The following is a 12,394-nucleotide window of genomic DNA, read 5'->3' as shown; positions in this document are numbered from 1 at the left end:
GTGTAGTGCGGTCGTTAATTAAATTAAAATTAAAAAAAATGTTTTATTTCTGGCTTACTTTTTTTACAAAGGAACTGAATATTTTGAAACTCAATATAAATAAGGCATTAAATAAAAATAACGGTTATGCGGATTAGCTGACAAAAATAATTGATTTTGTTAGGTACTTGTTTATTACTACGACGCCAGCCAGCCTCGCGGAGCCGTGTTCAAATTAAACAGTTGCGAAACGTCTATTTACTGTGCAAAGTAACTATTAATTTGGGCGCCTTGATAATAAACAAGTTCCAAACGAAATCTATGTATTTTTTCAGCTAATCCTCTAAACCAGTATGTATTTATTTTATTTTATTTATATAAAGTTTCAAAATATTCTGTTATATTGTAAATATCTGAAGCGGTCGTGGGGTTACGCTTCTGTTTTGTAGTTATCGGCAGTCCGGTTGACGATCTGTGATAGGACGTTTGTACAGCGAACTGTACAAAGTGGCCCTTATGAAATCGTCCGGTACGTTCTTGACACGTGTTGACTGGGATCCTTCGACAGTCGTCGATATTAAACCTTGTGCGCGTGTCCTGGAGATGGTTGCTCGAACAGGAGGCGAGGTGTAGAATCCGTGTAGTCCAGTGAGTGTTGCAGTGTCAGAAGTCCTGAGTAGAATGTGTAAAGTGAGCCATTTGGTACCTCCTTATAATCCCGGTCGGGTGTGCAACAGTATCCCCACTCCGCGCGTAGCTCGCGGTGGCGGGGATGCGGTGTTATTGTACGACGCCGCTTAGTTCGGGCGCGCGGCTCAGCGGAGCAATCACTTTCACTTTATGCTGCGTCACGGACGGTCGTCTCGGGGTCCCCATAGTACTCCCCCTCTTAGCAATTTACAGTTGCGGAATTTAACCAAGAGGAGAAGCTGAGGCTCGTTCAGACTGATGTGGTCTCGTGCGCAGCGTGGGTCAGTGCAGATGGAAGCAGAACCAGTTGGTTGATGATTGTGTGGACGTATGTACAGCGAACTGTACAAAGTGGCCCTTACGAAACTCTCAGCTAACGGAAAAGTAGGGGTCCGGGGTCCGTTTGTCACTTGTGCATGACATTTTCCTCCGTGTGCATACTTCTACCTTAAAATATAAAGAAAAATATTATTACTGCAATTAAAAAATATATTTCAAGGTACTGGCTGTCCGTTGCTGTATTTTGTGTAGACTCGTCTGTCGTTAGTTGAAGTTGTTGCCGAAAATGTGAACAGTATCCCAAACGTTTCGGGAATTTCACTGTTTAGCCAAATCGTGTCTGATTAAGTTTACAGTCGAAACTTAGACAAAGAATTGGTGTTGCTGTTGGAGATGTGTCTCCAAATAGTGTGCGGAGCTGTGTATGTGGCACTCGGAGGTTCCGGTCGGCTAGGTAGTTCCCAGCCGCGTCCACAGGAAGCTCTTCGCAGTGGAGTTGCATTGCAGCGGGTCGTCGTTTAGTTTGTGGTTGAAACTGAAACGATCAGTCGGTGCTGCAATCCGTTGCTAAGTTTATAGTCGAAACTTAGACGGGCGTTGTCGTTGCTGGAGATGTGTCTCCAGACAGTGTGCGGAGCTGTGTATGTGGCACTCGGAGGTTCCGGTCGGCTAGGTAGTTCCCAGCCGCGTCCACAGGAAGCTCTTCGCAGTGGAGTTGCATTGCAGCGGGTCGTCGTTTAGTTTGTGGTTGAAACTGAAACGATCAGTCGGTGCTGCAATCCGTTGCTAAGTTTATAGTCGAAACTTAGACGGGCGTTGTCGTTGCTGGAGATGTGTCTCCAGACAGTGTGCGGAGCTGTGTATGTGGCACTCGGAGGTTCCGGTCGGCTAGGTAGTTCCCAGCCGCGTCCACAGGAAGCTCTTCGCAGTGGAGTTGCATTGCAGCGGGTCGTCGTTTAGTTTGTGGTTGAAACTGAAACGATCAGTCGGTGCTGCAATCCGTTGCTAAGTTTATAGTCGAAACTTAGACGGGCGTTGTCGTTGCTGGAGATGTGTCTCCAGACAGTGTGCGGAGCTGTGTATGTGGCACTCGGAGGTTCCGGTCGGCTAGGTAGTTCCCAGCCGCGTCCACAGGAAGCTCTTCGCAAGCATGTGTGATGGTCATCGTTGCTTGCGGGTTGGTTGAAACACTGGTATTGGCTGGAGAATCCATCGCGTCGGGGTCACCAATGAAGCGGTCGTGGGGTTACGCTTCTGTTTTGTAGTTATCGGCAGTCCGGTTGACGATCTGTGATAGGACGTTTGTACAGCGAACTGTACAAAGTGGCCCTTATGAAATCGTCCGGTACGTTCTTGACACGTGTTGACTGGGATCCTTCGACAGTCGTCGATATTAAACCTCGTGCGCGTGTCCTGGAGATGGTTGCTCGAACAGGAGGCGAGGTGTAGAATCCGTGTAGTCCAGTGAGTGTTGCAGTGTCAGAAGTCCTGAGTAGAATGTGTAAAGTGAGCCATTTGGTACCTCCTTATAATCCCGGTCGGGTGTGCAACAGTATCCCCACTCCGCGCGTAGCTCGCGGTGGCGGGGATGCGGTGTTATTGTACGACGCCGCTTAGTTCGGGCGCGCGGCTCAGCGGGACAATCACTTTCACTTTATGCTGCGTCACGGACGGTCGTCTCGGGGTCCCCATATATCTTTTAAACTAGAAATAAAACGAAGTGGAATAAAACAAATTTTAAAATTTAAAATTTACTCTTATGAGACCCACAGATTGAAAACTACTGATAAAATAATTTTGACATATGTTAATTTGAGTAGCAAATGGACGTTTCGCAACTGTTAAATTTGAGCGTGATTTCGGGTGGCTGGCTGGCGTCGCGATCATCATACTAAACAAAATCAATACTTTTCATCTACTAATCCTAAAAACCAGCTTTTTTATTTTATTTATATTGATTTACAAAATATTCGGTATCTTTGTAAAAAAAATACACTAGAAGTAAAACAAAGTAGAATAAAATAAATTTAATGATTTTAATCTTGCTATACATTTTATAATCAATAGATGTCACTGCAGCTGGGTCCGGTTTTTTTAATAATAGCGCATTTTCATAATTAGAAATTCGAGTGCCGCTGCCGGGGCTCGAGCCTGCAATCTCAGAGTTACTAGTCTGAGACGTTACGGACTTCGCTATTCTGTCCTATATGCGATCCACTAATAAAATTATTTTAGCATACGTACCAATACAAGTCAAAATAATTTAATTCAATGTTATCACATTTAACGCGGCAAAAAAACGCCTCTCGAGGGTTAACACGACGTTCACGCGTGCGTCGAATTGATTTAGTGCATGCGAGCGTATACATGTGCAAGCCCCGCAAAAAGACCAGTACCGAATTGATTGATAGAAACGACTGATAATAATGATAATACTATAATTAGTTTTAGAACTTTCATTAGGTCAAGTTGGGTTCGGTTAATTCGTGTAGGTTAGGTTTGGGTTTGAACAGCAAATGAATGTTTCGCAACTGTCAAATTGAGTTTCATAGACATTTTAGAGCAGAATATAATTTCACTAGCGGCAATCAATTAAATTCTATTTTCGCTAGTAGAAATAAATATATCAATTGGCGGAAATGTATTTGAATTTCACTAGTGAATATATAACTTCACTGAAAACACACACATACAATAAGTAAGTACATGTAAATATTACTACGTATGGAAAAGTTGAAATCACAAAATATAAGTTGAAATCATATAATATTTATAAACATATCTCCATATACAAGTATCTGAGAAACCTTTTTGAACCTTTTCTATTAGAAGTGAGTCATATTTGGCCATCAAACCGGAACATGCTCAAGAGCGCTGTGCACTGGGAGATTATACAGGGACACAATGCCATCAAATTCATCAATTAATGCGCTTAACGCATGACACATCTCAGAGACTTTTTTGTATATGTTTTCTATATGCTGTTGTAATATGCGTTTAATCACATTGATATTCATTTCATAATCAGATTTAATTGATGTTCTTGTTCTAAAAGGTAATCGAATGAGCTTTTGTAACAGTGGATAAAAATGTAACATTAAATAAATTAAAGATTATATGTATTTGAAAAATAGTTTTAATGTGGTTTGATAATTATTTAGAATTTATTAAAATTAATTATGTTTATTCCACAGAGAAAATAATATCTCACGGTGCTCTAATTTAGAACCATTATTGTTTTACTATATATTAAATATATATAATAAGTACTATAAAAACACGTAAAATGCATTTGTTTGCAGATGGCACTTAATTTTTTTGTATCGGCAATAGTGCTAGAGAAGTGGTCGATAATTTATGTAACGAATTAAATATAATATAAATATGGTTAAAAAATAATGTATTTAAGCTATTATAAATAAGAATAAAACTAAATGGATAAATATTATTTATTATATAAACATATGCTTTTTATAATAAAGAGAGTATTTTAATTAATTTCAATTGTAAAGAGATTTTAGTAAGTTTTTTAAAAAAAATAAGATACATATTTATTTATATAAGCGTTTAAAACAACATTGAAAATACAAAAAAATACATAAATAAATATCAATCTGTGTCAAGTTGATAAAGCTGTAAAAAGTTTAATATCATAACGTGTTGTACGGATTTCCGAGTTGTTTGGGTTTCCGACTCACACCATCGTGTCGCGGCGTGACGTGACGCATCAGAATGGTATCGGTTTCATACATTTTATATGGGTAGAAGTCACGTCACGATGGTGTGTCTGTCTAAAAACGTTAAAACGCTACAACCCGTGGTCCGATCGAGTCGAAACCGGTATCAAACTCATGATTAATTGACCACTAACAAAATTTGATAACAAGTAAAAAAAAATCCAACGGGAGGCGGCGGATTTCGTAAGCCTATCACTGGCGGGGAAGCTCGCTTTACCTCTTCATGTGCTTGTGGGCCAGTCGCTGCTATGACGCAGTATGGCAAGTGCGCGTGGATGTGGTTCTTTGTGTCCGTCAACGTCAGTTAACAGAGTTTGCGTCGAGACATTTGACCAGCTGACCAAGTCTACCGACTACGAATCGGACTCAGATTCAGACAAGGATCTGGTCCATGTGATCCATGGCAGGAGTGAGCTTCCTGCTGGGACAAGCATAGGCATACAAAACTCAAAAAATATCCACTTTGGAAACAATACTTACGTCCATGGCGGTAGAGTAGTAGTGAAACAAATCGTCAAAGAGAGCCAACCACGAAAATATGAAGACAAGTCGGTAGAGACTGCCTGTGCGTAATTTATAACATAATACTAAAAATAATCGAATGGATACGCCCATGCTTCAAAACGTGTTTACATCTTAATAAACCATAATATTTCATTTTACTAGAGTCAATCGAAATTAACCATATTATTCTATTGCTTTTCATTGTTCCAATATCAAAACAGTGTATCAGGTTATTCTAGACTAGTGGGGCGAAGTATATACAGGAAAACATAATGATTCATGACTAATCAACAAAAAAATTACATATCTACAGTCAGCACAAATTACATTTGTCAGCAGAAAAAAAATCTTGATAATTCATTAGATTGATAAGTATTAGTAAGCTCTACTTTTAAAATACTGTAATGCATTACAAATTTGACATTTAATGACCTGTAGGATTCCTCCGATCCGATATTTTACACATATTATATATACAACATATATACATCCATACACATGTAGACACATACGTATGTATATACAGACACTTGCGTAGTACGTACATATACAAAACTCACAATAGTAAAATAAAAAGATAAATAAATAGTTGTACACATTCCACATTATTTGTTCCAGTTCCTCACACTTTACACCATCCACCATTTAATTGCTAAAACTAATAATCACAAAAAGCTTTCTTGCTTACATGTCCATATCATGACCCTATCGAAAAACATTTATAATTATAATTATATATATATATTATTATTTTAGTTATTATAGCTAATTTTAAATAAAAAAGGCTTACTGTTATAATTTATTTCTCAATGAACGAAGGTGTTTCTTTATTCCATATAGGAAGCCCGCAACATTTTTATTTTTGTGGATTGTCCTAGGAATATTATTATACAAATTCACACCTCTGTACATTATTCCCCTGGCCGTACTCGTTTTCTTATACCTAACTACCCTTAAATTGCCTCTACTTCTGGTATTAAATATATGTACATCTTTATTTCTTATTATATACTTATTAAAATACTCTGATTCTTATTTTCTAACTCATATTATATATAAATACTACATTTATCTTCAATATTATTTGAACATTCAACCATTCCAATTTATCAATCATACTTCTACAACTAGTACAGCTATTTTTATTTAAAATTACTCTGATTGCCCTATTTTGTAATTTTTGCAACATCATTTTATCTAATTTACTAAAAATATCTAATATTGTTGCATAATAATTAAAATGGGGCAATATGATACTATTGTAGATTATTATTTTTTGTTTATTCTTAACATATTTTTTAATCTAAATAATATAGCTATTTTTTTTAGTATGTATTACAATGTTACTTAAAATTTTAATTTTTATCCACAATTACTCCTAAATATTTTCAATTTTCAATTATTTCTATAACTATTTTAATGCATATTATTACCTCTGTTAAAATATTAACATGTTAATATAAAAAATCTTTTGTCGGGTTTTATTAGCTATAAGTACAAGTACTATATTTTTAAACGTTATTAATAATTACAAGGTAACGCTTACTAGTTCAACAGATATATGTAGTGTCTTGATGAAATTTACAGATTGCACTGGATGAGCAAAATATCAGCTGTTGCTTGGCGGCAAGCATTCAAAATTTCAAAGGGTTAGTTTCGGCGCAATGTAAGTCAATAGAGCAGGGTTATTCAACATTCCTGGTTATATGTATATCATATGTGCAAAATATAAGCTGTTGCATGGCGGCAAGCATTCAAAGGGCTAGCTTCGGCTCAATGGAAATTCCTGGTATATGTATTTTATATCATATGTGCAAAATATCAGCAGTTGCTTAGCGGCAAATGTTCAAAGGGTTATTCAACTTTATTGGTTTTATATTTATATATATATATATATATATATATATATATATATATATATATATATATATATATATATATATATATATATATATATATATATGTATTTCATATGTTTGGTTTCATGGAAGTAGTAGAAATCTTTAGTGAGCGTTCGTTAGAAATATTTGTTCTTATTTTATTTTTATTATGAAAAAATATGAAGCAGTTCAACTTTAAGAAACCTCTATGTAAAGATAATCATTTACAGATTTTCAGATTTTTCGAAGATATTAAAAAACACATAATATCTCTTCATCATAATGACGAAAGAGTAATTTCTAGTAGACTAAAAACAGGATTTTTAGGATTCTTAATTTGCAAGAATAGCGCTAAACACCAATAGTTTGGTTGAACAAGAATGGCTATTAAATTATATACTATTTTATAAAATAAATCAGGACCATTATTAGTAATAATAGATCTCACGGAGGGCATAATAATAATCCAACGGCACGACACTTTACAAAACTTCTTTACTCGCTTAGAATTAGGAGACTCGCTTAGGGGTAATTGCATTCCGTTTTAAAATTTTAGGATATTGTCTCCATCCAACCGTATTAATGTAACAAATAGGCACAGAATTAATGAAGTCAATGATACTGATGATTTAAATCAGAGGTCCCTAAACTTTTTTGTCTCGTAGACCACTTGCCATGTTTTTCGATTTTGGGTAGACCCCCTGCTTGCTTGATATTGACTTTTTGCAAATTCATCAACTTCAAATGTGTTTTTGACAGCTGGTATCGTGCTACTCATTTTGAAAGATTTCTACTATCTGTGTATGTGGATTATTCCATTCATTGAAAGCCAAAAATAAAGTCACCCACATTTACATCAAATGTAAATGTGGGTGTGGGATCCCCAATTTTATTTTTCACTGACATGGACCCCTTGCAGGTCGTCGTCTATATCGACCACTAGGGTCGATATAGACCACTTTGAGAATCACGGTGGTATATCATTATGTGCAGGTTTTTACAAGTTCAAAATGTATTGCGACCACAAAGCGAACAAATATAATACATTTTTTACATCATAGGTACTTTTATAAATAATGTATATGTCTTTATTTTGTAAGATTATAATGTAAGTAGACAGGAACTATCAGTGGTTGTTGAGATCCACTTCAGTGGACCCCCATTTTTATTTCATGGACCCCCAAATTTTTTTTCGCTGGCGAAGACCCCTTGCAGGTTAAGTAAAAAGTTTATTTAAAAAAAATGTTTGTGAATGCTCTTTTAGGTTGCAATAATATTAGTTTTATAAATCATAAAAATCGGGAAGGCTGATGACGTTAAGAAAATTTGTTTAAAATTTGAACATTTATAATATATTTACTTAATCAAAATTGCCAGTAAAAAATATTGCTTAAATATAATAAAGATTATATTGTAAGTAAAATATTTTTAAATCTTTAGAAATTCATGTTTGAACGAGCCCCTACAAGTAATCATTATTTGCATTTAATTAGAGCTGTTGCTGAAAAGTGCGTAAATATTAGAATTCATTATTTAACTAAAATGAAGTGAAGAAATCAAGTGATATTTACTAAGTAAGCTAATTAATTTTAAATGTCATTAGTAATTCAAATTTGATTTGACTTCCATAATTAAGACATTACAAATGCCCTATTCGCTTGTCAAACGTCACAAGGTCATTTTGTCCGTCGAAGATCCAGAATACGCTACGATTTTTAATATGCGTCACCCTCCTTATGCATTTGTGTAAGTGCAAGTATACGACACGCGAAATCAAGCGGAATGGCATGTCCGCTTACACTCGAAGGTTTATGCCCTGTTAACATACACTCGTCGATTTTTCTCTTGGACACGGACGATTAGAAGTTGCGAACGCAGGCGAGAGGTCGATTTGTTCCGGAATATTTATTCATACGCTCATTTTAACTTTTTCGTTAATATAAAATTTCGACATGGTTGTCGATCGTTCCCCACAATTTAATACTGACTATTTTATGATATACGTACATGATTTATATAATAATATAGGTTTCATGAAGCTATTTTCAAAATACTTGACCAATAGATATCAGTTTGTCAAGTATGAAAACTCATGTTCAGAACGATAAAATATAAACGAAATATTAATGGATCCAACTTGGGTCCATTAATATTTCTATTGTTCATTAATGACAATGAGGCGAAAACGAATCACTCATTTTTTTATTATATAACTTATATGACTTATATGACTTCAGCACGTAGTTTAAGAATATTTTGGTATAGCGCTAGTGGCGAAGCTAGGGTATGTGCCACCCAGGGCGATCCTTAAAATTGTCGCCCCCCCCCCATACATTTTTTGCAGGGTCATAAAATCAGCATTTTTAAAAATAATACATTGGTTATTATTAACCTCTTGTTATTCGTGGATTTATATATGTTTTAGTACATTCAGGGTTAAGAACCACACTAGACGATCCCATTGCGAATGCAAGCAAGTGCCGCCCGGGCGGCCCGCCCCCCCATAGCTACGCCACTGTATAGCGCACTCTTTATGATGCCATAGTCCGTAATATATTATATGCAGGCTCCATTATATGGACTACTAGCATAAACAGTCAATGTAATAAACTGCGATTCAAAAAAGTATAACCTAAATTTCTTCGATATTTATAATTGCCAATTATTTTCTAACAATACGGCGCATAGAGATGTTATTTTTTTATCTTGTGCACATATTTAGGAGTTGGTTCATTTTGCATGGGACAATGCACATCTGTTGATATGATTTATGTATGTCAAAACAATCCACGCTGACCAAAAAATATGTATTTTTTTTGCTATGCATTAATTTTAATTATTTTATTTAGTGTTTTTATCTAAAAATTTTGAATTATAAACCAATTCATATTTTATTATTATTTTTTAGGTCTCATTCCAAAGAGGAGGTCCAAAAAATGGAAGAAAACTACTATTATAAAATTAGTGATTCCAGCTGTCCTGTTAATTGCGATTTTAATATTTCTTCTAGTTTTTTTCTTAGGTAAGAAAATCAATATATTGTAAACAAAATATTATATAATAACTGATATTTATTTATTAGGAGCTACAAATATTTTTATTTTTTTAAATAATTGTTTTGTGCTAAAATATTATGACAATGTTTCGGTCTAGTTTTAGAGTTATTGTAATTTTAAATTTTATTTTGATATAGGAGGAGCAAATTTCGATCGACAAAATTTTATTATGCTTTTGACTGATCTATTTTTCGAATGTTTATAAAGATAGCAAAAATAAATTACATTTAAATATTTTTTACAGAACTACCTCCGCTAGCCGGGTTTCAGATAATATCTAATAAAGTTTGGTTGACAGAACCTATAAAAGCTGGTAAACCTTTGTCGACACCTGTTCCTTACGTAATCGTATGTCACACGTACACGGATCAATGCTCAGATCAGGTACTATAATAATTGGCTTTATGTATGTTTTGCATAATATTTAATATAATATTTATTTTAGGATTCGTGCACTTTTCAAGTGGCGACGATGCAAGCCAGCCATGTCAATGACAGAAAATTGTCAGACATCGGATATAACTTTTTGATCGGCGGCGACGGTGAAGCATACGAAGGTTGCGGTTGGGATACCGTAGGAGTCCACACCACTGGTTACAACATGAAGAGCATAGGCGTGGCTATGATCGGCACCTTCCAAAGAATAGAACCTCCTGAGCAGCAACTGACTGCGCTGAAGAAACTCATCGAACTTGGCGTCAAGTTGAACAAAATCGACAAAAACTATAAACTAGTCGGACAAAGTCAACTAACACCTGCCATAAGTCCAGGTGCCCTGCTCCTCAACATATTAAAAAGCTGGGATCACTTTTCAGAAAAACCATAATATTTCACAAAAACTATCAATCTCATTAAATCATAAAATCAACTGATTATCAATGTTTTTATTGTGTAAATAATATTATTTAAAACAACACGATTATCCTGAGAGAATTTGAGTATTTTTCAGTTTCCTTATTTCAAATTTATTGTTGTCAAAATCTTGACCATGATCTCTTTCATGGTACTCAAAAGTTTCATAGATAGCTAGTTATGTTTTATACATTAAATTTATCAAGTTGATCAATCGTTTAACGCAATTTTAAAATATTTTATTTACTTGAAAATTTTCAGAATTTTCAATTCGGATTCATTTTCTTTACAGATTTTCGTACAGTTTAGGCGGGGGGTGTTTTAAGCAGAAATACCGTTGATAACTTTAGGGTGACGATCGAGCAGGGTGAAGATTTCCTATGCACATCGCCAATTTTCGGCTTCGTTATGCGAAGCGCGTGTCACTCCAGTTATTTATTTCTGATTATCGATTACAAAGTTGTTGCTGTTTTCGAGCTCGAGAACCGCGAAATCGAGTTACGTTTTAAGTAAGCTTACAATTAATTGTGTTGGTTCGTATTCATGGCCGTCCATGACTGCAGATTGAATTCTGCTATACTGCAGAGAATTTTTTTATTTTTAATCTAACGCAGTAGTTATATTTTAATTTAAAAAAAAAACACTTTATTGCTATTATATTTTATTTAAAACTTCCATTTACCTTTACAGAAAATTTCTCACAGTGATATTTTGGATAATTGTTTTCATATTATGTTTAATAAAGTGTTAGTTTCTGTTGAACTTAGTTCAAAATTGGACTGGACATTGTCATTTTACTTAAAAAAGTGTCTAGTGTTTAGTCAGTTTAGTATTTGAGAGATTAGAATTAGTGATTATTATATAAATATAATTCCGATCGATCATCACATATGAAGTTTTCCTATATTTTTGTAAACTCATAGGGGAATATCGTAATTGTGACATCTATTGATTGTAAGCTTTAATATTAGTTTATAATTAATAAAATATTTATAACTGATTTACAGACTTTTGTTTTTTACTCTAGTGTCTCGCTCTAAGTAGTTGTTGATAGTATTAATTTGTAATGCATTTGGTTACGAAAGATTTACAATAAATTATTAAATCAATGTCCGAATATTTTTCACTATCAAATCTTTTCATAATTTCGATTATTAATAATATCGTGCAAAAATAAATTATAATTATAATTATGTTGCGTGCAAATAATTAGCAAAAGTTCTACATATAATAAATATTTAAGTTTACCCACAATCAAATATATAGATATTTTTTTATTTTAAAAAATATTGTAAAAGTTCATTTAAATGGTAAATTTTTGGATATTGTCTGGTTTGAATGAGTGCGCGCTGACCCAAGATTGCGCGCGGCGCTAACAAAGCCGTGCGCGACCGCGCACGCGCGCAGCTTAGAGGGT

The 12,394-nt window shown here is 34.7% G+C and overlaps 1 protein-coding gene and 1 long non-coding RNA gene across 3 annotated transcripts; one reads left to right on the top strand and one right to left on the bottom strand.

The window, feature by feature from the left end:
* Positions 1-987: 987 nt before the first annotated feature.
* LOC148234384 (uncharacterized) lies at positions 988-5,266 on the bottom strand. The gene is made up of 3 exons (XR_015810192.1): positions 5,166-5,266; positions 4,903-5,103; positions 988-2,652 (listed from the first exon to the last, which is right to left on the bottom strand). It is a non-coding gene; the product is annotated as an uncharacterized LOC148234384 (long non-coding RNA).
* Positions 4,944-11,985, top strand: LOC148234383 (peptidoglycan-recognition protein 2-like). 2 transcript variants are annotated; one of them, XM_088188475.1, is made up of 4 exons: positions 4,944-5,250; positions 9,978-10,091; positions 10,370-10,509; positions 10,571-11,985. In XM_088188475.1, exons 1-4 carry the CDS (start codon positions 4,944-4,946, stop codon positions 10,949-10,951), a joined length of 942 nt encoding a protein of 313 aa, XP_088044601.1. In that variant the 3' UTR covers positions 10,952-11,985. The 2 variants fall into 2 exon arrangements, with proteins under 2 accessions (XP_088044601.1, XP_088044602.1); XM_088188476.1 differs by lacking the exon at positions 4,944-5,250 and adding an exon at positions 6,835-6,855.
* The last annotated feature ends 409 nt before the right edge of the window (positions 11,986-12,394 follow it).

This window comes from Plectrocnemia conspersa, unplaced genomic scaffold (assembly GCF_051122295.1).
Source record: "Plectrocnemia conspersa isolate PC_06_02 unplaced genomic scaffold, ASM5112229v1 ptg000006l, whole genome shotgun sequence".
In the NCBI taxonomy this organism is placed as follows: Eukaryota; Metazoa; Arthropoda; class Insecta; order Trichoptera; family Polycentropodidae; genus Plectrocnemia; species Plectrocnemia conspersa.
The sequence above is the reverse complement of the archived record's forward strand: the minus strand, read 5'-3'. Positions and strand labels throughout refer to the sequence as shown.

What these genes read in the sequence shown, in the direction of transcription:
- LOC148234383 (XM_088188475.1), top strand. Translation starts at nt 4,944, where the DNA reads ATGGCAAGTGCGCGTGGATGTGGTTCTTTGTGTCCGTCAACGTCAGTT. An exon ending in TCTTCTAGTTTTTTTCTTAG is followed by an intron (nt 10,092 to 10,369) that starts GTAAGAAAATCA and finishes TATTTTTTACAG; the next exon opens with AACTACCTCCGCTAGCCGGG. An exon ending in CGGATCAATGCTCAGATCAG is followed by an intron (nt 10,510 to 10,570) that starts GTACTATAATAA and finishes TATTTATTTTAG; the next exon opens with GATTCGTGCACTTTTCAAGT.